The 27,940-nt window shown below is 44.6% G+C and overlaps 1 protein-coding gene across 2 annotated transcripts in view; it reads left to right on the top strand.

The window, feature by feature from the left end:
• LOC102394743 (testis development related protein) overlaps window positions 1-22,652 on the top strand; it is a 49,492-nt gene extending 26,840 nt beyond the window's left edge. For both annotated transcript variants that reach the window (XM_025293391.3, XM_025293387.3), the window contains 2 exons: window positions 18,714-18,817; window positions 20,127-22,652. In XM_025293391.3, the coding sequence (XP_025149176.3) occupies window positions 18,714-18,817; window positions 20,127-20,472 (450 nt within the window). In that variant the 3' untranslated portion in view covers window positions 20,473-22,652. The remainder of the gene's footprint in view (window positions 1-18,713; window positions 18,818-20,126) is intronic.
• The last annotated feature ends 5,288 nt before the right edge of the window (window positions 22,653-27,940 follow it).

Genomic DNA, 27,940 nt, shown 5'->3' with positions numbered 1-27,940 from the left:
TATGCCTTGTACTGATTAGAACTTACAGAATAATACTGAGTAATAATGTGGGAGGGCGGCCATATCTTTTTTCTGACTTTTTTCTAACTGGGTTATGCTGGGGAGAATATCATTTCTTTTGAAACTACTGTAAGCATTCTCATACATATACTGTTTTGAATGCCTGTATTTGTAAGTTTAATCAGAGGTAGGTTTCATAGATACAATTTTTTGGCTGGCCAAGAGATTGATTATTGAGCACTTAAAAATCATCAAAAATGTAGATCAGCAACTATATTTAAAGAGGGTGGAGGAGGGACCTAAGATCCAGTCCCATGGCTGTCTCTTCAGGCGGAGGTCAGCATTTGCCAAGTTTAATGAGTTTTTGGCTGAGTAGGTGCTGCTTTTCTGGTCAACTGCAGATGTATGTGGGGCCCTGACCTGATCTGCATTCCCAGTATTTATGATATCTTTATTCAGAAATATTAGCTGAAGTGTAGGAAAATCTGAATTGCAAAATGTTTCCCTTCCTAAATTTTTTTCCCCAGGATTGAGTCCATCAAGATCTAGTTCCTCTGATTTGTGAGATGAGGATTTTTATTTTAGGTGGTCCTTCAAGGGCTGAAACAAATATTCTTAGCCTGCTGGCGGCAGCCTCTGGTTGGGGTTGGGGGCGAGGGTGGTGGCCCATGAGAGCTGCCAGTGGTCTCTCCCAGCTCGTGTCCCCGTGGTCTTGTGCGACTCCTGCCCCTGGAGCAGGAAAACTGAGTTTGCCATTTCCCAGTGCCTGTGAGGCCTGCCCATCCCTGCAGCCACTTACAGAGAACCACCCACGTGCTGATATGGAGCTTCTAGTCCAGGTGGTGTCCTGTGTCGACATGTGTGAGCTGAGGAGTCAGCAGGGTAGGCAGAGGCTTGCTGGTCACTGGGTTTGTGCTGAGCGTGTTGGTCTAGAGGAGCTTAATGTGACTGCGGCCAGCGTGTCCTGGCAGGTCCGCTCTGGTCCAGTTTCCTGGGGGCCGTTCGTGCAGGCTCTGTGTGGAGTCCCATCCCTCAGTCTTCATGCCGTTGGACGTATTTTTCTGTTAAATTTATGAGTGTGTTAAATGGTGGCTGGTGTTAGCTGTCTGTGCCAGGACTCAGGCACGTCAAGAGCATCACGGCCGTTGGAGTCGTGTTCAGGCATCTTCACAGAGGATCGAGAAGGCTAGTGCGTGCTTCTGTTGTGCACTGCTGCACCTGTGAGCCTGCTGTTAATGTGATGTGACCAGATATTCCCAGCATCTTCCTCTGTTGTTGGCCAAGGCTGGTGGAGGTGGGAAGAAGCTTTCTGACTTCTGGGTGTGTCCTGCACGCCTTCCACAGCATGTTAAAGTACAACCATCTCCCTTAATTCATTCACTCAAATGGTACAACTAAATGATTCTTAGTGTCACAGATATGTGACTACAACCTACCAATTTTAGGACATTTTCAGGACCTCAGGAAGAAACCCTGTGGCTCTTCACCCCCCCGTTTCCCCTCCCCAAGCAGCTGCTGGTCCGTTTGTGTCACTGCATCTTCCCTGCTCTGGACTTTTATTTGAACAGAAGATCATGTAATGTGTGGACTTTTGTGACTGACTGCTTTCACTGACCATAGTGTTTTAAAAGGTTCATCTATGCTATAGCTTATGTCAGTACTTAGTTACTTTTTTTGACTGAATCATGTTCCATTTTAGGAGAAGGCAATGGCACCCCACTCTAGTACTCTTGCCTGGAAAATCCCATGGATGGAGGAGCGTGGTAGGCTGCAGTCCATGGGGTCGCTAAGAGTCGGACATGACTGAGTGACTTCACTTGCATTTTTTCACTTTCATGCATTGGAGAAGGAAATGGCAACCCACTCCAGTGTTCTTGCCTGGAGAATCCCAGGGACGGGGGAGCCTGGTGGGCTGCTGTCTATGGGGTCAGGACACGACTGAAGTGACTCAGCAACAGCAGCAGTATATGCTCCATTTTATCAATTTATCACAAGTGTTTGGCTGTTTCCACTTTTTGGCTATTTTGAATAACGTTGCTATAAACATTTGTGTAAAATATTTTGTGGGGCCGTGGCCTTGTTTTCATTTCTGATGGGTATATATCTAGGAGTGGAATTTCTAGGTACCTCAGACTGAATGTTTATTCTCCCAGATTCATATGTTAAATCCTACCCCATGTGATGGGGGCTAAGCAGTGGGGCCTTTGGGAGGTAATTAGGTGATGTGCCAGAACCCTCGTGAACGGGACCTCCGAGAGCTCCCTGCCTCTCCCACCACATGGAAACACACCAAGCATAGCCAGCTGTGAGGCAAGAAGAGTGCCCTCACCACTCAGCCTCTGTGAGCACCTCATCTTGGACTACCTACCCTCTGGACTGTGAGGAGTACACTTCCATTGTTTATAAGCCACCCAGTCCATGGTCTTCTGTTAACAGCAGCGCAGATGGACTGAGACACTGGGTCACGTGGTCTCTCTGCATGTAATCATTTTAGAGACCTGCTGGCTGTTTCCTCCACGTGAAGGCATCGTTTTTCATACCCCCAGTAGTGTGTTAGGGTGTGATTTCTCCACTTCCTCACATACGTTTTGCTCTGACTTCTTGATTCTAGCCATCCTTGTGGGTGTAAAGTAGTATTTCACTGTGGTTTGACTTGTATTTCTCTGATGACACATGTATTGAGCATCTTGTGTACTTCCAAGCTGCTTGTATAACTTCCTAGAGGAGTGTCTATTCTGATGCCTTGTTCATGTAAAATATTTTAGTTATCTCTTTATTATTGAGTTGTAAAGTTCCTTTCTGTGTTCTAGATACATATAAGAACTTTATCAGGCATATGATAAAGTATCAGTTCAGTTCAGTCACTCAATCATATCTGACTCTTTGCGACCCCATGAACCACAGCACACCAGGCCTCCCTGTCCATCACCAACTCCCAGAGTCCACCCAAACCCATGTCCATCATGTCAGTGATGTCATCCAACCATCTCATCCTCTGTTGCCCCCTTCTCCTCCTGCCCTCAATCTTTCCCAGCATCAGGGTCTTTTCAAATGAGTCAGCTCTTCACATCAGGTGGCCAAAGTATTGGAGTTTCAGCTTCAACATCAGTCCTTCCAATGAACACCCAGGACTGATCTCCTTTAGGATGGACTGGCTGGATCTCCTTGCAGTCCAAGGGACTCTCAAGAGTCTTCTCCAACACCACATTTCAAAAGCATCAATTCTTCGGCGCTCAGCTTTCTTTATAGTCCAATTCTCACATCCATACATGACCACTGGAAAAACCAGAGCCTTGACTAGACAGACCTTTGTTGGCAAAGTAATGTCTCTGCTTTTGAATATGCTATCTAGGTTGGTCATAACTTTCCTTCCAAGGAGCAACGTCTTTCAATTTCATGGCTGCAATCACCATCTGCAGTGATTTTGGAGCCCCCCCAAAATAAAGTCAGCCACTGTTTCCACTGTTTCCCCATCTGTCTGCCATGAAGTGATGGGACCAGGGCCATGATCTTCGTTTTCTGAATGTTGAGCTTTAAGCCAACTTTTTCACTCTCCTCTTTCACTTGTATCAAGAGGCTGTTTTGTTCTTCTTCACTTTCTGCCATAAGGGTGGTGTCATCTGCATATCTGAGGTTATTGATATTTCTCCCAGCAATCTTGATTCCAGCTTGTGCTTCCTCCAGCCCAGCATTTCTCATGATGTACTCTGCATATAAGTTAAATAAGCAGGGTGACAATATACAGCCTTGACATACTCCTTTTCCTATTTGGAACCAGTCCGTTGTTCCATGTCCAGTTCTAACTGTTGCTTCCTGACCTGCATACAAATTTCTCAAGAGGCAGATCAGGTGGTCTGGTATTCCCATCTCTTTCAGAATTTTCCACAGTTTGTTGTGATCCACACAGTCAAAGGCTTTGGCATAGTCAATAAAGCAGAAATAGATGTTTTTCTGGAACTCTCTTGCTTTTTCCATGATCCAGCAGATGTTGGCACTTTGATCTCTGGTTCCTCTGCCTTTTCTAAAACCAGCTTGAACATCTGGAAGTTCACAGTTGACGTTCTGCTGAAGCCTGGCTTGGAGAATTTTAAGGCATTACTTTACTAGCGTGTGAGATGAGTGCAATTGTGCAGTAGTTTGAGCATTCTTTGGCATTGCCTTTCTTTGGGACTGAAATGAAAACTGACCTTTTCCAGTCCTGTGGCCACTGCTGAGTTTTCCAAATTTGCGGGCACAATGAGTGCAGCACTTTCACAGCATCATCTTTTAGGATTTGAAAGAGCTCAACTAGAATTCCATCACCTCCACTAGTTTTGTTCAGAGTGATGCTTTCTAAGGCCCACTTGACTTCACATTCCAGGATGTCTGGCTCTAGGTGAGTGTGATCACACCATCGTGATTATCTGGGTCGTGAAAATCTTTTTTGTACAGTTCTTCTGTGTATTCTTGCCACCTCTTCTTAATAGCTTCTGCTTCTCTTAGCTGTGAAAATAGCAGTGAAAAGAAGGGAAGCGAAAAGCAAAGGAGAAAAGGAAAGATATACTCATTTGAATGCAGAGTTTCAAAGAATAGCAAGGAGAGATAAGAAAGCCTTCCTCAGCAATCAATGCAAAGAAATAGAGGAAAACAATAGAATGGGAAAGAACTAGAGATCTCTTCAAGAAAATTAGAGATCCCAAGGGAACGTTTCATGCAAAGATGATAAAGTATATATTTGTAAATTTCGTTCTGTGGATTGTCTTCACTTTTTTGCTAGTGTCCTTTGAAGCACAAAAGTTTTAAATTTTGATTAAGTTCACTTTATTTTTTCTTTTTTTGCTCATGGTTTCAGCATTTTATCTAAGAATATCCAAATCTAAGGTCATAAAGATTACCCCTGTGTTTTCTTTAAAAGTTTTATAATTTTAGCTCTTCTTTTTTTTTTTTTATCTGTTTTGTGTTAGTATTTGTATATGATGTGAGATAACGGTCCAGTTTTGTTCTTTTACCTATTATTACCCAGTTGTCACAGCGCCACTTATTGAAAAGACGATTCTTTTCCTATTTGTCTTGGCACCTTTTCAAGAAAATTAGTTGACCTTGGAGGTGTGGGTTTGTTTCTGGATTCACAGTCCTGTTTTATTGATCTGTTTATTTGTCCACTTGCCAGTAGTGTCTTGATTACTGTTGCTTGGTAGAATGTTCTGAAATGATAAGAGGGAGTTCATTTCAAGACCATTTTGACTATTTGAGTCTCTTGTGAGTCCATATGAATTTTAGAATCAGCTTAACAGTTTCTACAAAGAAGTCAGATAGAATTGCAATGCACTGATTCTGTAGATCTGTTTAGGGGGAGAATTGCTGTCTTAATAGTGTTATGTTTTCTGATCCATGAACATTGTATGATTGTCTCATTTATTCAGACCTTTTAAAAGTTTATTTCAGTAATATTTTGTAGTTTTCAGGAAAAAAAAAAAACTTTGAACTTTTGTAAGCTGTATTCCTAAGTATTCTTTTTGATGTGTTTGTAAATGGCACTTTTCTTTCTTTGATTGCTCATTGTTGGTATATATTGACAACTGATTTTTGTATATTGATCATGTATCCTGTCACCTCATTGAACTGGTTAATTCTAGTAGGTTTTTAGGGAATTCCTTAGGATTTTCTCTGTAAAATATGTCATCTACAAATAGAAGTGTTGTACTTTTTCCTTTCCAATCTGGATCTTTTTTATTTCTTTTTCTTTGCCTCATTCCTCATTAAGGGGAAAGCTTTCAGTATTTTACCATACAGTCTGATGTTAGCTGTGAGTTTCTCATAGATGCTCATTATCAGATTGAGGGAGCTCTCCTTAAAAAAAAAATATATATATATATATACTAATTGATTTTTTTTAATAGCATAACAAGTCAAAGAAACACTGAAAACTTATTGCTGCTATACTTAGCACATACAGTGACAGTTTTATTATAACCATGCAATGTGTGTAAGTTACACTTAAAACTTGAATGTTTGTGTCTTTACTTTGATTCATTTCAAACTATTTCTCATTTCCTTTTTGAGTTCTTGTTTGACTCCTTGGTTATTTAGGCATGCATTGTTTAACTTCCACCTAGTTGTGAGTTTTTCCTGCTATTGATGTTTAATTCCTCTGTGTCAGAGGAATGATCTGACAACTATGAACAATTTTATCCTATTAAAAGTATTAAATGTTTATTTTATGGACTAGCATATGGTTGGAGCCAGGTAGGCTGCAGTCCATGGGGTTGTGAAGAGTCGGACACGACTAAGCGACTTCATTTTCACTTTTCACTTTCATGCATTGGAGAAGGAAATGGCAACCCACTCCAGTGTTCTTGCCTGGAGAATCCCAGGGATGGGGGAGCCTGGTGGGCTGCCGTCTATGGGGTCACACAGAGTCGGACACGACTGAAGTGACTCAGCAGCAGCAGCAGCATATGGTCTGTGTTCCATGTGCACTGAGAAGAATGTGTGTTCTACCGTTGGACAGGGTGTTTTATTGGTACCTATTAGGTCTCCTTAGTTTGTAGTGATTTTCATGTCCTCTGTTGTTTATTTCCGTCTAGTTCTATCCAGTGTTGATACTAAAGTCTCTTCCCTTGTTGGGTTGTCTAGTTCGCTTTTAATTTCTCCATATTTTACCTTTCTGTATTTTTTCTGTTATTATATGCCTATATGTTTTGTTATATACTTCTGATGGTAAGATATAACAGTTTCTGTTTATCCAATTTCCATTTCTTCCATTTATCATAGTATATGGTCAGAGCCAGGTAGGCTGCAGTGAAATAATCTCTTTATCTTTAGTAACTTCAAAAATTCTAATGTTTATCTTATTGATATAGCCACTCCAGCTTTTTTTGTGGTTGCTGTTTGAGTGATTTATCTTTTCCCTCCCTTTTACATTTAATCTTTTTTATCTCTGAATCTCAAGTAGTCTCCTGTAGGCAACATTTAGTTGGATCAGTTTTTAAACACAGTATGACAATCTCTGCCTTAGATTGGATTGTTTAGTCAGTTTGCATTTAATAGTATTATTGCTTAGTTGAAATCATATTGCCATATTTTGTTTTCTATATGTCTCGTGTCTTTTTTGTTCAGCGATTCCTCCTTTAATGCTTTCTTTTGTATTACATGTATATTTTCTAATGTAGGACTTTGCTGGTGGCTAGGCGATGGCACCCCACTCCAGTATTCTTGCCTAGAAAATCCCATGGACAGAGGAGCCTGGTAGGCTGCAGTCCTTGGGGTCTCGAAGAGTCAGACACGACTGAGCGACTTCACTTTCACTTTTCACTTTCATGCATTGGAGAAGGAAATGGCAACCCACTCCAGTGTTCTTGCCTGGAGAATCCCAGGGATGGGGGAGCCTGGTGGGCTGCCGTCTATGGGGTTGCACAGAGTCGGACACTGAAGTGACTTAGCAGCAGCAGCAGATGGTAAAGAATCCACCTGCAGTGCAGAAGACCTGGGTTCGATCTCTGGGTTGGGAAGATTTCTAATGTAACATCTTAGTATCTTATTGTTTTACCATCTGTAGTCCAATATTCCCACCCACCTCTTTTATGCTGTAATTGGCAAATATATTACACCTATGTTACATAGGCCCAGCATTACGTTAAATATATAATAGTGTATATACCTCTTTAAGTTAGTTATAAGAAGTAAAAACTATGCATTTTTACTGTGTTTTACGTTGCTAATTACATAATTACTTTTATCAGTGGCCTTTGTTTTCTCATGTGGGTTTGAATTACTATTTGGAGTTACTTGCTTAAGTCTAGACCATTATTTAGTGTTTCTTATAAGACAGATTTGCTAGCAACAAATTCTTTCAGATTTGCTTATATGGGGAAACCTTTATTTCATCTTCCTTTCTGAGAGATGGCTTTGTTGGGCTCAGGATTCTCATTTTTCAGTGTTTTCATGCAGCGCTTTGAGTATGTTGTCTTACTCCCTTCTGGCCTTCATTAGTTCTCTGAGAGTCAGCTCCTACTCTGACTGCAGCTTCCTTGGTAAGTGACCAGACGTTTTTCTCTTGTAGTTTTCAAGACTTTCTCTTTGTATGCTGTGGTAAAGAAGATGTCTGGTCTTCTCTCCAACCCCCATTCCTAGCACAGAGGTTCTAAACCCTTGAGATTCCTGAGGGTCAGGAGTCATTGTTATGCCAGGGATATGACTCCCCTGTGCCCTCCATTAGCATAAGGATGGGGCTTGGTTCTGGTACCAAAGACTAGGCATAGGAATAGAGGTTTGGGGTTTTCAGCCATGTCACCCCCAGGGAATAGAGAGGGCTAAAGACTGAGTTCTTTCACATAGTCAATGATTTAATCAGTCATGCCAACAAAATGAAATCCCAGTAAAGACTCAGTAGAGCTTTATGGTTGGTGAACATGTTGATGTGTGTGTGAGAGAGAGAGGCAGACAAGCTGACTCTGAGTTCACAGGGAGACTGCAGGAAGCTCCGCGTTCCCCACCCTCTGAATTTATATCCCTTTGATCAGAAGTGCAGGTTAAGTGAGCCCCTGAAGTGAGGCTGGTAACTTCCGTAAAGACAGTCTTGAGGACGACTGAGCCTTGAACTTGTTGAGTCCAAGACAGACTCCAGGTGGTTAGCCTCAGGATTGATGTTGACTCTGACTTTGCTTTACAACAGTCTGTGTGTTTGTGGGTCTCAGCATTGATGTTGACTCTGTGTTACTACAGTGTGTGTGTTGTGGGTCTCAGCATTGATGTTGACTCTGACTCTGTGTTACTACAGTGTGTGTGCTTGTGGGTCGCTGTGTTCATCCTGCTTGGAGTTTCTTGAGCTTCCTGTTGTATGGATTTTTGGTTTTCAATAAATTTGGTAATGTTCTGTTATTTCTTTGATTTTTTTTTTTTTTTTTTTTTTTTTTTTTTTGCTAATTTCTCTCTTCTTCTGGTACTCTATTTTGCATATGTTGATGTGCTTAATGGTATGATGCATTTTTCTGAGGCTTTTCATCTTTTTCATTTTTTCTCTCTGGTTTTTGGCTTCAAGTTCAATAATTCTTTATTCTCCAAATTAAGACCTACTTTTGAGCCCCTGTGGTGAATTTTTAATTTTGTTTATTGTACTTTTCGCCCTGAGAATTTCTGCCTGGTTCTCTTTGGTTGCCACTGCCTCTGCCCTTTTTTATTGGGTGCCGCAGTGCTGGCACGCCTCCTTTTGCTTCTTTAATGGCACTTCCTTCTGTCCTGTGAATGTGTTTGTGATGGCTGTTTTGTCAAATCAAACATCTGGTTTGCTCTCAGAGTCAGTCTGTTTGTCCACTTTCTTTTTGGTCTATAGGTCTTCCTTTGCTCCTTTTTTGGCTGCTTCAGAATTTTTCATTAGAAAATGGACATTTTATTCTTTTTAAATTTTTTAAAACTAAGGTATAACTAGGATATAACAGTATATTAGTTTCAGGTGTACAGCATAAAGATTTGATATGTATACTGCAAAATGAGCACGACAATAAGTCTAGTTAATATCCATCACTGTAGGCAGTTAAAAGTTTCCTCTTGTGATGATAACTTACATGTATAGTGTCATCAGCTGTAGTCACCACACTGTACATCACACCACCATGCCCATGACTTATGAGTTTTATGACTGGAAGTTTGTGCCTTTTCCCCTTCTGCCTCTGACAACCTCGGTCTGTTCTGTCTCTGTGAGTACTGTGTGTACATGCTAAGTTGCTTCAACTCTGTGGGGACTGTAGCCCACCAGGCTCCTCTGTCCATGGGATTCTCCGATACTGGAGTGGGTTGCTGTGTCCTCCCTCCAAGGGATATTTCTAACCGTATCTCTAGTCTCCTGCACTGTTAGGCAGGTTCCTTACCACTAGCACCACCTGGGAAGCCGTGTGTGCCAGGTTCTTTTTTGTTTTGCTTTGGTTTTGATTCCACATATAAGTGAGATCACACAGTATTTGTCCTGATCTGTCTGACTTATTTCATTGAACATAATGTCCCCAAGGTCCATCCATGGTGCAAACAGCAAGATTTCATTTTTTATGGCCGTATAATAAACCGTGTGTGTGCGCGTGTGCACATCACATTATCTTTATTCATTCATCTGTTGATGGACATTTAGGTTGTTTTCACATCTTGGCTATTGGGAATAGCGCTGCAATGAACATGAAGTACATATATTTTTCCATATATCTTTTCCAGTTAGTGTTTTCATTTCCTTTGGATCAATACACAGAAGGAGAATTGCTAGGTCATTCTATTTTTAACTTTTTGTGAAATTCCTATGCTGTTTTTCATAATGTCTGCACCAATTTACATTCCCAAAAGCCATGCACAAGGGTTCCCTTCTCTTCACATCCTTACCAATACTTGTTATTTTTTGTCTACTGAGCGTATTTTTCTGTCTCCAATAACTTTCAAAGGGAACAAGGGATTAAGATGTGAGTTTATTTTCCTTATTGATTGTTATTTCCAGCTCTTACATATACCCATCAATCTTTTTAAGTTTATTTTTGCAGTAGTAACTTAGAATACTGCCGTGACCTGTAATCACTGGCTTCCTTTGGTCTGAGTTTTATATGTTTGTTTTGTTTGTTTTATATGTTTGTTTATGCAATTTGGAATTCCTCTGTTTTGACACTTAGAACAAATTAGGTTAGGTTCTTACTACTATTTTTAGTTGTATCATTGCAGATACTTAAAATTTTAGTATTGCTCATGATTATATGGTTGTTATATACAGTTAGCAATTAGCTTGTCCTCTCACTGTGGGAGTGGAGCTGCTGCTGCTAAGTCGCTTCAGTCGTGTCCGACTCTGTGCGACCCCATAGACGGCAGCCCACCAGGCTCCCCCGTGCCTGGGATTCTCCAGGCAAGAACACTGGAGTGGGGAATGGAACCTAAATTTCTGGTAGGATTGTGGACTGTTCTGAGGGGCACCTGGTGGGTGCTCCACCAGCTTCCCTTCCTGCTCCACCCACTGCCGCAGGCTCACTGGCACCCCTTCTGACTGTGAGAGCTCAGCGGCTTGCCTTTGAGGCCACGGCCGAGCTGGCCTTTTCTTGGGACAGAGGCCTGTGGTGGCTGGGCAGGATGGGCCAGGACAGTGCTGGTGGTGGTGGTGCCATTGGGTCAAGAGGGAGGTGCAAACAGCCCAGGACCCAGTGCAAAGGTGGGGCTCCAGCCCTCCCACTTTGGCAGGGCCCCAGAGCTGCCCCCTCCCAGGTGGGCCAGGGAAAAGGGGGGATTGCTCACAGGAAGCAGGAAGGCCAGCTGGAGGAGGGCAGGAGCTAGCGCCCCAGATGCCCTCGGGCCCAGGGCCCACTTGGCTGTGCTGCTCCCTGGCGGCCACCTCCTTCCAGGGCTGCCCCCCGGAGGGCGTACACACTGCACCGCATGAAGTCTGGGCTCTGAGAAGAGCTGTTTTTCCTTTTTCTCTACCTAAGCCTTGTTGATGTATTGGTTATCTGATAATGTTGGGTTTTGTCAGCTTTTTATTCCCATTGCTGTGACTACAGAGGGTATTCAGAGGCTGCAGGAAGTGGGGGGAGCAGATGGAATTTTCCTTTGGCTTCTCGCAACAGGTTAAGTTCATCTGTCTAAAATATTTCTAGCAAAAAACCCCACATATTTTGGATTTCGGTTGGCAAAGTGAAGGCCTGTGTTTCTTCATCAGGATTGCTTTTTCCAGTTTCTTTGTGGTACCTTTGTGTTCATGGGATCGGGCTGCTGTAACATAACACCAGGGACTGGGATTCAAACGGCTGTGGTGAGACCAGCAGGACACTTCCTGCTGGGCTGCGTCCCATCCCATCGCAGGGCTCCATCTGCAGGGCCTGATCCCCCTCACCCCCACATACCATCATGTCCCAGGTTAGGATTCCAGCAGGGGAATTCTGGGGAGAGACATCCATTTAGACCATTGCCTTCGATGAGCCAAAGACCAACGTTTCTCTCTTTGGCAGGCCCTCTGGCCCCAGTTTACCTGTTATTAAAGCCATCAGGCACTCAGTGGCCAGTGTGCATTCACATGGGCAGTTAACGCTCCTGCTGGATGGGTCCTTTCCAACATTTGGCAGACCTGCTGCACAGTTTGTAGCGAGGAAGGTTGTAGTGGGTAGTGTGTAGAGGTTCTGATTTTCAGTTCCATAAGCACATCACATATATAAATGATGTTTGTTTTCATCAGGCCTACAAGATTATGTGAAGGTTGTAATTTATACTAGTTACATAAATTAAGTCATCATTTAAGGTTAATTTTTATTTCGGCTAAACAGTTTGTTAAAAAATTTGGCATGGAAAGGAAAAATTTGCTTTTCCCCACTGTAATCCTACTCTGAATAAGTAATTGCCACAATTAATTACCACTACAGTTAGCCAGTTAGTTTTCAAATAGCTCTTAGGACATAAAGTGGAAGTTTTTTAGAAATGAAATGATTGAAAATGCAGTTTAAAAACTCTGAATGAACGTATTATGTTTGGTTCCCAAATGTGCAAAAGCAGAGGACAAGTTGTTTTGTTTTATGTCTCATCACTGTCTCTGAATAGCTTCTGGTGTGTTAGATTCTAAATGCACCAAGATTTCTGTGTTCGCTTCCTGAGACGGTGAAGCACAAAGAAGTCGGGGACCTGGAGTGTAGGCGGGCAGTGCTCGCAGGGAACTGGGAATATAGAGGGCCGAGTGCTTGCGGGAAACTGGGAGCGTAGACGGCCAAGTGCTCCTGAGGAACCGGGAGTGTAGCGGGCTGAATGCTCACAGGGAACCGGGCGTGCAGGCGGCTGAGTGCTCACAGGGCAGCCAAGCAATGGCCTTCTCCCCCCTGAGGTGCTGGATGCTGACAAGGTGGTGGTGCCCAAGCAGGTGCAGAGACCCACCCACCTCTCTGGGGACAGTGCCCGCTACCTTGTGCCTCCTGGAGATCTCAGTTCACACCTCATGTGGTAAGCAGATCTGCTGGGGACTTTTTACCAGCTTCAAGACTCTTAATAACACTTCCTGACTGCACCCCAAAGCTAAACAAGAGAAAGAAAACCAATGGAAAAAAGGGCATGTTACTGAGCAGACAGTGTCCTGGGCAGCAGGGCATGCAGAGCTGCTGGATGCTGTCTGTGACAGAAGATCCAAGTCCTTTCAGGCCCAGAGCCCACCCTTCTCCAGAACCAGAAGGCTCGCCTGACAGGGTCTCCTCCTGAGACACCGGGGTGAAGACCTAGTCACATGACTGGCTTCTCCCACATACTCAGAGAGCCTTCCCAAGTCAAAAGATTCTGTTTTGTTTTGCCCATTTTCCTACTAGGTCGTTTTTTTTTTAATTGTTCTATAAAATTCTTTATATTGAAGACATTAGATTTTTATCATTATACATTACAATCTTTCCTAGCAAAGTAGCTTGTCTTTTTGTTTTTCAAATTCAGAAAGAACTGTGAAGTTTATAATTAAAAGAAGAGTACCCATTTCTCCCCTCCCCACCATGAATTCTGCTCTCAGAAGTTACCACTGTTAATGTTGAAGCTCTTTCTCAAGATACTTGTGAGCAGGTTTGCAAGCTCAGTGCCTGTCTCACGTTGCAGTGGGACCCTGTAGAAAGCCGTCTCCCTAGAGACTGAGCCCTGTGCCTGTGGACTGTTTGCTCTTTGCTACTGTGTTTCAGAGGAGCAAGCTATTCAGAGCAGTCTTTTCCATTCCATCAGAGAGGTGTTTCCCAGGGCGCAGGGGGAGGTGTGTTTTATTGGACTAGTTAGATTTCTGGGTACGCACTTGCCTGCCCTCAGCCCCTGGAAAACGCCACTCGTCAAGGCCTCTGTTGCGGGTCAGACATCTGCTGACATCTGAGGCTGCATTGCTGGACATGTCCCTCTCTGCAGTGTCCAAGCGGGCACTGTCCTCCAGTGGCTGAGAGCTGTGGTCCCCACATTGGGGAGCTTTGTTCTGAACTGGGGGCTGCTTCTCGTGCCCACTGCGCATCTGCCTTTTATTGATTTTCCTCACGAAACCCCTCTTAACTGCATTTATATCTTGAGTGTCTGAGCTCTGTCCTGCACCAGTTTCTATCTGGTGACTTTCCCTGCTCTCCTCCTCCCAGAAAACTCAGTATCTGCCTGGCAACACCTCATGCTCTTTCTGCCCACCATCTGTCGTTTAGTTTCCTGGGGCCACCTCCTCCCGTGGCCAGTCCACCACTCCAGGATACCCTGTTTCCTGCTCCTTCCAGCAGGGACACATGATCTAAGACTGAAAATGGACTGAAGGGGATGTGGTGAGTCTCATCTCTGCCTGCCACCCAGTTCTCCAGTTGACAGCTCTTGATCCTCCCTCTAGAGGTCTTGTCTGCATATAATGTATAAACACAGGACGTGTCAATATGTACACATGTACACAGATATCACATGTACAAAAAGTGAGCGTGTGAGTCCCCAGATATGCACGGACAGCTGGTAGCACGTTGGTGTCTAGCTGGTGGGCTTGGGTTAGTCCCCAAAGCCCCTTCTGCCTGCCTAAAGAGGCCTCAGCTGACAGACGTTCAGGTCACCCCCTCGGGATTCCACAGTGCATTTTCCTGCTCATGCTTTTGGCACAAAGATGCACTGGCTTTGAATCAGGAACCTCTCTCTTCTTTTCTATTAGCATGAATAATTGAGTTGACTGCCAACTGATTTGGGTATTGAAAAGATACAAGCATTGTTGCACAAGTGACCAAACAAACCAAGAACTCAAAGTTTAATTGGTGGTTGATCAGGAACATTTTTCACATTTTAGGACTACTACATGTATTTGTTACTATTAGCAAATGCATTTGTAGCATCACACACTCTACAACAACTGCATGTCTTCTTGTGCTCTGCTGGTGAGTCACTTTGATCTGTGCATTCCCACTGAGGAGCAGGTCCACAGCAGACCATTGTACAGTATGTAGTTTTCAGAGCAAGCCACGTGAAGCCTTAGCTGTTTCTCTACTTAGTCTAAGGAGTTTCTGTAGAGTTTACTGCTGAGTGTCATCCTAACAGATTAAAAGGGTCAGCCAGATGAATGCAGAGCCCCCATCTGGGGAGCAGGGTGATATCAGTTGTAATCTCACAGTAACTTCTAATGATCCTTATATTTACATGGTATCGATTGTAATGTTTCTTTCATTTAGAATTTTGTTGAGTTGGTTCTTTGTTTTCCTTGGTGAGTCTAGCTAAAGGTTTGTCAATTTTGTTTTTGTTTTCAAAGAACCAACTCTTAGTTTTATAACTCTTTTCTGTCATTTCCTTGTTCTCTATTTCTCCTCTTTGTCACTCCATTTTACTAACTTTGTGCTCAGTTTGTTCTTTTTCTCATTGCTTAAGGCATAGAGGTATGTTATTCAGGATGGTTATTTTGTCTTGTGAACTTCTTTCTTAGAACTGCTTTAGTTGCATCCTGTTTTAGTATGTTGTGTTTTTTTGTCTGTCTCAAGATACAGTTTTGTTTCCTCTTTGATGTTGTTCAGGAGAGTATTGTTTAGTTTGCATGCAGTTTCCACTTTTCCTCCTCTGATGGTATATGTTGCAGTCAAAAAAGATACTAGGCTTACAGTCTCCTAAGTTTGCTCAGACTTGTTTTGTGGCCTAATATATGGTCTATTATAGAACAGGTTCCATGTGTGCTTAAATGATGTGTATTTTGCAGTCACGTTATAGAATATTCTATATGTGTTTGTGAGGTTCATTTCATCTATAATGTTGTTCAGACTGTTTCCATATTGATTCTCTGTCTGATCTCTATCCATTGTGGGGAGTGTGGTATTAAATTCCCTAGCTATTATTATTGTATTGCAGTTTCTCTTTTTAGCTGTTAGCAGTAGTTGAGAAGGCAATGGCACCCCACTCCAGTATTCTTGCCTGGAAAATCCCACGGACGGAGGAGCCTGGTGGGCTGCAGTCCATGGGGTCACTGAGAGTCGGACATGACTGAGCGACTTCATTTTCACTTTTCACTTTCCTGCATTGGAGAAGGAAATGGCAACCCACTCCAGCATTCTTGCCTGGAGAATCCCAGGGACGGCGGAGCCTGGTGGGCTGCAGTCCGTGGGGTCGCACAGAGTCGGACACGACTGAGGCGACTTAGCAGCAGCAGCAGCAGTTGTTTTGGCTGCACCATGCAGTTTGTGGGATCTTAGGTCCCCAACGAGGGGTCAAACCCAGGCCCCCAGCAGTGAGAAGGCTGAGTCCTAACCACTGGACCACCAGGGAATTCTGTTAATTTCTGCTTTATACATTTATGTGTCCAGTATGGGGTGCATAAATATTTAATAACTGAATCTTCTTGATAGAACTGACCCCTTTATCATTCTGTAGTGACCTTCTTTGTCCCTCTTCACCATTTGTAAAGTCTGTTTTGTGTTACATAAGTATAGCTATCCCTACTGTTTTTGGTTCACCATTTGCTTGAAGTTAGTTTTACATCCATTCACTCAGGCTCTGTGTGTCTTTAAAGCTAAAGTGAGTCTCTTTGTAGGAAGCTTATAGTTGGGTCTTGTTAACCCATTACAGTTTACATATATTTTTGTGTATCAAGGACAGATTACTGTAGTTGGAATTATTTTTAGTACTTTTTTTCTACTTTTAAATTAGAATTATAAGTGATTTATGTACCACCATTACTGTATTACACTCTTGAGTATAAATTTACCTGTCCTAGTGAGTTTTACTCTAGCTTCGTGTTTATTTTCACTCACAGAACCCCTTTAAGCATTTTTTGTTAGGCAGGTCTAGTGCTGACAAACTCCCTCCACTTTTGTTTGTCTGGGAGAGTCTTTATCTCCCCTCATTTCTGAAGAACAGTTTTGCTGATACAGAAATCTTGGTTGATAGGGTTTTTTTCTTTTGTTATAATGAGTGTGAGTGTGAAGTCACTCAGTCATGTCTGACTCTTTGCAACCCCGTGGACTGTAGCCTGCCAGGCTCCTCTGTCAATAGGATTCTCCAAGCAAGAATATTGGAGTGGGTTGCCATTTCCTTCTCCATATCCTATGGTAATTATAATTCAGTAAGTAAATTAAGAAAATGCTTAGTAGTTAAAATATCTTTTGACTATATCATCTCATCCTCTCCTGGCCTGACAAGTTTCTCTTGAGAAATCTCTCCATAATTGGGGTGAAGGGTTCCTTTGTATGTAAGTAGTCTCTTTCACTACTTTCAAAATTCTTTCTCTTTGAACAATTTAATTATGTGTCTTGGTGCCGATCTACATGGGCTCAACTTATCTGGGGTCCTTTGGTCTCATGGATCTGGATATCCATTTCTCCCCCCAGGTTTGAGACATTTTCAGCCCTTATTGTTTTAAGTATACTTTCTGTCCCTTTCTCTTTTATTCTGTACCGATTGTGTTCCACAAGTCCCTTTGACTTTCTTCATTCTCTTGTCATTCTTTTTGTTTTTTCTTCTTCTCTTACTGGATAATTTCAGATGTCTTTGTTTCTGTGCACTGTCAAGTCTATTTTTGACCCTCTCTATTAAAATTTTTGTTTTGTGTTTTCAGTTCTAAGATTTTTTCTTTATGGTTCCTATTTGTTTGTTCCATGTGTTGTTTTCCTAATTTCATTTAGTTACCTTTGTGTTGTGGTTCACTAAACTTCAATAGGGTTATTTTGAATTCTCTGATAGTTTATAGGTACATTTCTTTAGGGTCAGTTATTGAAGTTTTATTAGCTCCCTTAGGTGCCATGAAATTAAAAGACATTTACTCCTTGGAAAAAAAGTTATGACCAAGCAAGACAGCATATTAAAAAGCAGAGACATTACTTTGCTAACAAAGGTCCATCTAGTCAAGGCTATGGTTTTTCCAGTGGTCATGTATGGATGTGAAAGTTGGACTGTGAAGAAAGCTGAGGACCGAAAAACTGATGCTTTTGAACTGTGGTGTTGGAGAAGACTCTTTGAGAGTCCCTTGGACTGCAAGGAGATCCAACCAGTCCATCCTAAAGGAGATCAGTCCTGGGTGTTCATCAGGAGGACTGATGTTGAAGCTGAAACTCCAATACTTTGGCCACCTGATGCAAAGAGCTGACTCACTTGAAAAGACTCTGATGTTGGGAGGGATTGGGGGCAGGAGAAGGGGATGACAGAGGATGAGATGGTTGGATGGCATCACTGACACAATGGACACGAGTCTGAGTGAACTCTGGGAGTTGGTGATGGACAGGGAGGCCTGGCGTGCTGCATTCCATGGGGTCGCAAAGAGTCAGATACAACTGAGCAACTGAACTAGGTGGTGTCACATTTGCCTGCTGTTTTGTGATTTCAGGCTCCAGAGCCATCAGAGCGACTCCAGGAAAAGGCACTTGACAGGAGAGCTCTGCAGATGCACTTCCTTTTCTCCATCCCTGCCTTCTTATTACTGTATTTCTTTGAATCTAAGGTGCCAGGCGTTAATTATATCCTGATTTCAGAAATGAAAAAGTAACAAAATCATTTCTAAGAATCTACAAAATGTGTGGTGGTGCAGCCTCCCCACCCCTCAGCACCCCTCTGCCCTCGGTTGGGAGCCCCGTCAACCTGATCTGGTTTGGCTAAAGTTACTAAACGCGGGTGACTGTCTTCAGCTGCATGGAGGCTGCCTGCAGCTGATGGGAGAACTCACTGTGCAGACACACAGATAAGGCGGCATGGGCCAGCTTCTCTGCTGAAGTGTCAGCTTCATGACCACTGGGTGACATGACTGGGACCTGTGTATTCACTGCGTCAGGTCTGCTCTTCTCTTAACCTTTCATTAGGTTCCAGGAGCAAGTTTCCGAGGCTGGAAAGAAGTGACTTCTCTATTTAACAAGGATGACGAGCAGCAGCTGCTGGAAGGGCGAAAATCCCCCAAGTCCAGAGCGTGAGTAGCCGCTGTCAGGGGAGCAGGCATTCCAGAGACAGAGGGCAGGGCCATGAGAGGGGACAAGAGGGGCTTCCTCCCTTGTGAGGAGATGGAAATGAGTTGTTCTAAGTATAAGCACTTTGAAAGACTATAGAAAAATGGAAAAAAATTTTAAAAGCTTCTCAGACCAGCTCTTGAACTTCCAGCTGTAAACTGAACTTACAAGCCTTAAAGCAGATGGTAGCCACATGTTTAAGGTGGGCAGGTGGCAGTTGTTCTAGAGAATCAAGGAAAAACCCAGTTAAAAATGCAAAGATTGCCTGTAAACTATACTTACGTGCTGACAATGCTGCTAGTTAAATATTTTGAATTTAAAAAATATATATTTAGGGAATTCCCTGGTAGTCCAGTGGTTAAAACTTGGTGCTTTCACTGCTGTGGACCTAGGTTTGATCCCTGGTGGGTGAACTAACATCTCACAAGCCGTGTGGCATGGCCAACAAAAAAATGTACTTGAAGATGAAAATATAAATTTAAATTTGAAAATATAAATGGTTGCCAACAGCAGGTGAATCCTGGGGAATCTGACCATAGAGAGGCTGCTCCTCCGTGGACAGGGCACCTTGGCAGCACTCAGCACCCATCAGAGCCATCCAGTCCTCCCCCTCCTCTGACCACGTGATTGTGACCTCCCCACCCTCTCTTTGAGGACTGTGTCAGTCAGTCCTCTGGGCTGTCTGGGTAGCAGCTAACAGGCCAGCATCTCCTGGGGGCCTTGAACCTGTGCCTGTGTTCTGCCCCTCAGTCCAGTTAAACAAGACTTGGAAGGTTGGGCCTGTGTTCTGGGGATGCTCTCCACAGCCAGGCCAGGGGACTCGCAGCCAGGGTGCTGTGTCGTTTGTGGGGACCCACTTCCAGTTGGCTGCATTTTCCTCAGGGCACACAGTGCTCTGAGCTCTGAACATCTGAGGCTGCAGCTGAATAAGCCTGTGGCAAACCGACTTGGTACAGGGAATAATCTCTGTTTCTGAATCTGGGATCTGGGGCCTCTTTTCTCACGTATCTTCAGAGACAGGCTCAGCCTTCTGTGTGCCTTGAGACAGTCTGCTTTTCTGTCTTCTCCCTGAGGCTGACATTGCTTGAGTTTTGCCAAGTGGTGGTACCTTAAATATGGCATTCACAAATTTTATTAATCACGTGTACTGACTGATTTTTCCATATTAATATTCAGGTTTTACACATCTATCTGTTGGAGTTTATAAAATAAACACAGCTTGACATCCTAAGATGACTGATCACCAACACTTAACTCTTTCATCTCCTGTAGCACTAACTTACGATTAAAAGAAGAGTTGAAGACAGAGAAGAAGCCTGGATTTTGGGACAATTTGGTTTTGAAACAGAACATACAGTCCAAGAAACCAGATGAGATAGAAGGTTGGGAACCTCCGAAACTTGCCCTTGAAGACGTGGCAGCAGACTCCGGAGGCCCTGTGAGTGACCGTGTGTCTCGGCCGGGCTGGCAGGAGGACACCAAGGGCTCTAGCAAGTACACCAGCCTGGCCGGCGCAGGGAGCAGCTCGCGCTGGAGCCTCAGGTCGGCTGGGAAGCTGGTCAGCATCCGCCGGCAGAGCAGAGGCCACCTGACGGACGACTGGGAGGAGCTGGAGTGACTGCCCAGCCCCCGCGTGTCCTCACACCAAAGTCTGCCTGATTGTGCACCTTTGTATCTCATCTCCTTCACATTCCTAGAGTCTGCGGTGTCGTGGTGTTTATTAGTATAGTGTCCCGTCTGGTCTTTCCCAGATGAAAATCACAGAGGATCTGCTCTGTGCAGTTTCATTTGGCTTTCCTCTTCAAAAGCCAAGTGAGGAAATTCCAGGCGTCCTGTGATTTCTCAGTGGACACGCGCAGGGTCCACCTGTCATCCGTGTGCTGCTGACCTTAGATGGGAAGTTCACCGCAGTGGGGATTTGCTTTTTGCCACAAAACTGTCTGTCTGTGTCCTGAGTTGCGGTTCTGTGTTCTGTGACTTGATCCCTGTCTCTGCATGTAGCACATACCTGTATTCTATGACACAAGAATGTAGCGGCCACACACTTCTTTTCTGTTGTCAGAAACCTGCAATCCAGGTGTAACGTGAATCTTCCAAAGGTCACGTCACATTGTGCTAGCTCTTCGTTTGTATTAAACCGTAAAATATGCAAGCAAATTAAACGCTGGAGAAGTGAAGGCTGTATCTGATCCCCAGAAATACACTGTCTGCAAACACAGCTTCACCTCCCACAAGCATATGAGATGGTGACAGTGTTCCCATCTCGAGGTTCCTGAGCTTTTAAATACTGATGTTTCTTTTCTTCTAAAGTTTGGTCTTATTTTGATTGCAGACTAAAGAATGCTATAAAGCATGGATCAGTTTTAATAACTTGACACTTAAATTTGTTTGGAAAATATTAACTTGCTAGTTAAGAGTTGAAATTGTAGGTAAAATGCTGAAAGTGCCTCTTTTCTGTAACACCCAGGGTTTTGTTTTTTCAAATGAGACTGTTGGACCCTGAGAAGCTGTGTGTTGCGGCTGGTTCAGGAGCGTCACTGAGCATCTCTTGTGTCTCTGAACTTGCTTGTTGTCTCCTTGACAGGTGGGCCCCAGGTCAGGTACACAGCACGTGTATCCTCAGCAAGACAGACCCAACCCACAGGAGGACCACGTGTCTCTGAGGTCAGAACACATGTAGGGGTTTTTGGTTAAAAAGAAAAACCTCCAGTTACACTGTGCATTCCTCTCTTGTGAGAGCCACTGTCTTCAAGGTATTCAGTGAGCAGTTCTGTGCTGTTCCACACACGGGGTGCCGTTTAGCATTTCTGTGGACTCCAAGGGGTGAAGGGGTGACAGAGTGCCTGCCTGCCACCTGCCATCTCGGTCGCTCAGTCTGTGTACACCCTGCCATCTGACTACCAGCCGTATAGCCACAATCCACGTGTCACCTAACCATCTGTGTCTGTCATCTGTGTAGCGTCTGTCAAAATCACCCATGTCCCTCTCTCTCTAATAGACAAGTTTACTTCACCGAGCCTTGAAAGGGGGACATGTGAGTGGTGGTAAAATCCTGTTTGTGTTAGAACCTTGAAGTGGTTAATAGCGGAGTTGAAAACCGTGTTTCCTCAGGTAAACAGTTCAGCTCATTGACTGGAGTCCTTCTCCCTAGAGACACTTGCTGTGACTGAGATGAGCTGTCTGAAGCAGGAGCTTCGGGCTCATCTTGGGCTAATCCTGTGATGAGGTGCAGGGAAGGGACTTGTGTGTTTGAGGTTCTGGGCAGAGCGCTTGGGGTAGGGGGCAGGTGGGACAGCCTCCAGCTCGGGGAGCCTGTGCCAGTGTGCTATGATGCTAAGTGCCTGTGATCCCCTTGGGGACACACGTGATGCACAGCTGGCAGAACGGCCCCTCATACCCCTCATTCCTCACAACCGAATGCAAGCCAGAGTGGGGTTGGATTATGCACGTGAATAATACTTTTCTTATCTACAAACATTAATGTAAAAATGAATTTTTCTTCTGTTGTATCTGATTAAAATAACTCTGGATTTTAATATAAATATTTATTGGTGTGCTTTGGGGGAAAGATATTTTTTTCTTGATGGAATTTACCAAAGCAACTTTATTTTGTTCACTGGCTGACAAGAGAGCGGGTCTGTCTAAATTCTGTAAACTGCACAGCTTCTCTGAAGAGTGACGTGTCTGCTCTTTTGCCTGTTGTTTTGTCATTAACAGGAAAGTGACTGGTTTTAAAGGAAGTTGAATTCATCCATAATGCTGAAGTTTTTTAAAAATAAAAACATGGTTTATATCCTGTTAGTTTGCATGGTTATTGACATCTGCTTCTGACGACTTAGAGCTGATGACATCTTCTCAACAGTTTCAGTGTCTTTCAAGATGCCAACGAAATGTGTAGATTCATGGATAAATGACCAACTTCAACTTCAGTCATCAGAATGTAGCTTTTACATATGAACGGCCTTCGTACGCTGTTTGGAGTAATAGGCACTGCCAGCTATGGGGTCGCACAGAGTCGGACGTGACTGAAGCAACTTAGCAGCAGCAGCAGAGCCCCACGTCTGAGCCACCTGCCCTGGGCCCTGCTTTTTCCCCATCACTTGGGGGGTGGGGGTGGGGCTGAAGGAAGCCTCCCCTTCAGCCGCCAGCCTGAGTAGGTTCTTTAATAGTCTTTTAAGGTTTTATCTCTTCTTTCCAAACAGTAGCCTCTTGGCGAGAAACGCTGACTCCCGTTAGGACCTGGGTAGCACCTGCGGTGCTGTCTCGAGCCAGGTGGTGAGTGTGCATCCCACCAAACTCCTTCCCAGTGGTGTGTGCCCCGGGCAGCCTTGTCCTCGCCAGTCTCGCGGCCTGTGCCCTCCCCAGGTCCTGCTCTGCACCCTCCCCTGGGGGCCTGCGGCTGTGTGGTAGCTTCATACCCTGACCCTCGGGTTCTCACTCACTTCACCAGATGCTCCGACTCTTGTGCAGGCAAAGGGCCTTCTCTTCTCTCTCCCGGTTTACTTCTAGCCATTTAGCTTCTTTCCAGATTTTATGGTTAAGTCTCGATATTTGACTGAACAAAAGACAGGCAGGACACTATAATAAGCTTTAAGACAGGAACTGGCTAAAATTTTTGTAACTGATAAAATAGCCCACAGTGGGTCCAGATGGTGCTGAATGACTGACCAAGGCAGTGGCTGCCACTTGCTGTCTGGCAGAAGTGTGGTTCTGGTGGTGAGTGTGAGGCAAGGAACCCTCTGAGGGGCTTCCATGGCACCATGCCCCAAAGACAGATACCACCACTTCCTGTAGTTGCTGCTTCCCCACGAGTGTCTGAGGGGCCTGCACCTGATGTTGTCCTGATGAGTGAGTCCCCACAGCTGTGTTCTATAGTTTGTAACTGTGTTGCATCCCATCCCATCCCAGCCCAGTCCAGTTGGTGCTGGCCAGCTGCCAGACTGTTCAGCCAGCTGAATGCACTTAAGTTTGCAGAAAAAAGCACTGCTCTAACCTAAATGTCTTTCAGTTCATATTGTGAATAGTCTGTGCCCCCAAAGAACACAATCAATAGAGTGAAAAAGGCAACCTAGGGAATGAGAACATTTGCAAGTCATCTAGCTGATAAGGGCTTACGTGTCCGGCTGTAGTTGTTCCTTCTACATTCAACAACAAAACCACATACAACTCAATTAAAAAGCAGGCAAGTTCTTGAACAAGTGTAGAAAAAGATGCTCACCATCACGACAGAGAAATGCAAATCAAAGCCACAATGAAATACCACCTCCCACCCATTTGGATGACGACTATCAAACCAAAAACTCAATGCCACAACCTAACAAGTGTTGGCGAGGACAAGGATGGTAAGAAATGGAACTATTCCACACTATAAGAGGCAGCACCATTTTACATTCCCACCACGGAAAATAGTATGGTGGTTCTTCAAAATATTAAACATGTATTTACCACACGGTCCTGCAATTTCACTTGTGGGTATATCTCCAAAGAGAGATTTGCATAGCATGTTCACAGCAGCTCAAAGTAGGGGAGCACCTCCACATCAGTGGTGATGAAGAAGCAGAATGTGGAGGACAGGAAAGCCCACAAGGGAGGGAAAGCCTAAGCCATGCTACAACGTGGATGAGACAGATACTAAAAGATGCCAATTATGCAGCGTATCTTCAGCAGTCCGATCCAGAGAAACAAACTAAAACCACCAAGTGCAAGGCTGGTTCAGCCAACAAGTTAACACGTGACCACCTCTGTGGATGCAGAAAGGGAACTCAACAAAACCCAACACCCCTTCATGTAAAATGCCCCCAACAACATGGGGCTGGAAGGGAGCACCTCACCCTGAGGCGCCCAGAGACACCCAGCTTGCAGCACACCGACAGGTGAAGGACAGACAGCCCCCAGGGACTGCCATCCTCACCCATGGGGGTCTGGCATTAAAGCTGGCGAGGAAGGAAAAAAGGGTATCCCGCTGAAAGAAGGTGATGAGCCTCCTTCACGTGCAGACCTCACAATGTACATCCGCATCCCAGGGAGTATACAAACTACCACTAGATCCATCTAGTGATTTCAGCAAAGTTCAGTTCACTCAATCGTGTCCGACTCTTTGCGACCCCATGAACCACTGCGTGCCAGGCCTCCTGTCCATCACCAACTCCCAGAGTCCACCCAAACCCATGTCCATTGAATCAGTGATGCCATCCAACCATCTCATCCTCTGTCGTCCCCTTCTCCTCCTGCCTTCATTCTTTCCCAGCATCAGGGTCTTTTCAAATGAGTCAGCTTTTCACATCGGGTGGCCAAAGTATTGGAGTTTCAGCTTCAAAAGCAGCAAAGTTAAGAGGACTTCCCTGGTGGCTCAGACGGTAAAGCATCTGGCTACCATGCGGGAGACGTGGGTTCAATCCCTGAGTCAGGAAGATCTCCTAGAGAAGGAAATGGCAACCCACTCCAGTACTCTTGCCTGGAAAATCCCATGGACAGAGGAGCCTGGTAGGCTACAGTCCATGGAGTCACAAAGAGTCGGACATGACTGAGTGACTTCACTTTCTTTCTGAAGAGGATACAGAATCAGTGTACAAACACCTTACATCTTGTTTGTGTATGATTCTAAAAGTGGCATTTACAGCAAAACTAACACCAAACCCTTCAATACTGTCCCAAAAGGAGACGTGGTTCTCTGTGGACAGCCTTGACCATGCACAGCCGACTCTGTGAAGCCCCGAAAGCAGCTCCTGTGTCGGCTGCAGAACCTACCGTGGCTCCTCCCAACCCACAAGTCACAACCCGGGTGGGAAAATGTACCTCAACACCAAGAAGGACACCATGGATGTGCTGACGGTGCTTCCTGGGGATGAGGCTTCCCACAGGGGTGCTGCGAGTCCCCTGCAGCTGTCCAGTGAGCACTGAGGGCATACAGGTGCCACATCATGGGCAGGGAACCATGCTCAGGAATGCCACAAAAAGCTGCAGCCCAGGACAGCACCCCTCTTCCTGATCTATGCCATTCGATTATGGGGAAACGACTGGTTGGGGCCCAGGGACAGTGTGCATGGTCTCTCTGCCCCTCCCCAACCATACCGCAGTCACATCCCCGCCCCACACAACTGCTGGAAATCCTGCCGACCCCTGTATGTGGGTTCTGGTCCAAGCACATCTACAGCCTGTGGAGATGGGCTGATTAATGGGGAACAGCTACACACGTCTCCCAAGACTTTTCATGTTGTTGAGGGGGAAGAACTCACTTCAAGAGGTTGATGTCGAAAGAATCTGCCTGGGACAAGCTAAGATGATGGAGGAGTAGGACGGGGAGAACACTTTCTCCCCCACAAATTCATCAAAAGAACATTTAAACGCTGAGTAAATTCCACAAAACAACTTCTGAATGCCGGCAGAGGACATCAGGCACCCAGAAAAGCAACCCAAGTCTTCGAAAGGAGGTAGGAAAAAATATAAAAGACAAAAAAAAGACAAAAGAGGGAGGGACGGAGTTCCGTCCCAGGAAGGGAGTCTTAAAGAGAGAGAAGTTTCCAAACACCAGGAAACCTTCTCACTGCCGAATCTGTGCCGAGCCTTGGAAGCACAGAGGGCAACATAACAGGAAGGAAAAATAAATAATCAATTAAAACCTGCAGATTACGAGCCCTACGGTAACTCCCCCAGCGGAGAAGCAGTGCAGATGCCTGCACACGCCACTAGCAAGCGGGGGCTGGGCAGGGAGGCGTGGTGCGGGCTGCATCGCTTAGAGTAAGGATCTGGCCTGAATACCCTGAGTGCTATCTGAGCGAAATAATTAGCAAACCAGACTGTGGGATATCTACCACGTGAAAAGCCAACCCTAACCTAAGACACCGCCAGGCCCGCGCACGGAACAAAGGACTGAACAGAGATAGCCGGCAGCACACCATCCCCCTCCGGTGACAGGCAGCCAGAGCCGGAAGGGGGCAATCGCAGCCCCAGAGAGACATTATCTATAAAACTGTAAGCAGGCTTCTTTGCTAACTAAGACTTCTTGGGGGTCTGGATGGTCAACATCCGCCTGAGAAGGTGTGCCGGTTGTACACCTAGATAACTGAGCCGTGGGGAGGCGATAAGTCGCAGCAATCGTGCTCGCCAAACACCTCATCACCTGAGCTGCTCGGACCTGGGAAGGGCACAAAACGCAGGCCCAACCGAGTCTGCGCCTCTGAGGACTACCCGAGTGCCTGAACCTGAGCGGCTTGGACCTGAGAGGTGCAAGCAGCCCAGGGCCGGCCACGGATGGTTCCCGGCGGAGCAACCTAGAGCCCGAGCAGTGTGGGCAGGGAGGCTACACGCGCCATGAGCAGGGGCAGACCCAGTGTGGCTGAGGCACTGCGAGCGCACGCCAGTGTTATCTGTTTGCAGCATCCCTCCCTCCCCACAGCATGACTGAACAAGTGAGCCTAAAAAAAAAAAAAAAAGTGTCCTCCACCGTCCCCTTTGTGTCAGGGCGGAAACCAGACACTGAAGAGACCAGCAAACAGAAGAAGCTATAACAGAGGGAACCGCCTTGGAAGCTACAGGCAATAGATTAAAACCCTGTGGTTAGTACCGTCTACATAGGAAGGGGCCTATAGATCTTGAGAAATGTAAGTCGGACCAAGGAACTAGCCGAAAATGAAATGAACCCACAATACCCACAACAAAACCAGAGAAAGTCCTAGATATATTTTTACTATTTTTACGATCATTCTTTCTTTTTTTTTAATTAAAAAAAAAATTTTAAGTCCTCTATTATTCCTTTAAGTTTCACTTTTATAACCTACTATTACTTTGCAAAAAAAAAAAAAAAAAAAGACCCTTTTTTTTTAAAGTAAACTTCATATATATATTTTTTATAATTTTTTTGACCTTTTTTTTTTCTTCTTTTCTTTAACATTGTATTTTTGAAATTCCAAACTCTACTCTAGATTTTTAATTTTAGCTTTTTGGTATTTGTTATAAATTTGTACCTATATTTTTTTTATATAATTTTTGCGACTTTTTTTTTCTCTTTCTTTCTCTTCTTCTTTTATATAACATTGTATACCTGAAATTCCAAGCTCTACTCTAGATTTTTAATTTATGCTTTTTGG

The sequence above is a fragment of the Bubalus bubalis genome, chromosome 1 (genome assembly GCF_019923935.1).
Source record: "Bubalus bubalis isolate 160015118507 breed Murrah chromosome 1, NDDB_SH_1, whole genome shotgun sequence".
In the NCBI taxonomy this organism is placed as follows: Eukaryota; Metazoa; Chordata; class Mammalia; order Artiodactyla; family Bovidae; genus Bubalus; species Bubalus bubalis.
This window is presented reverse-complemented; position numbering and strand designations above follow the sequence as displayed.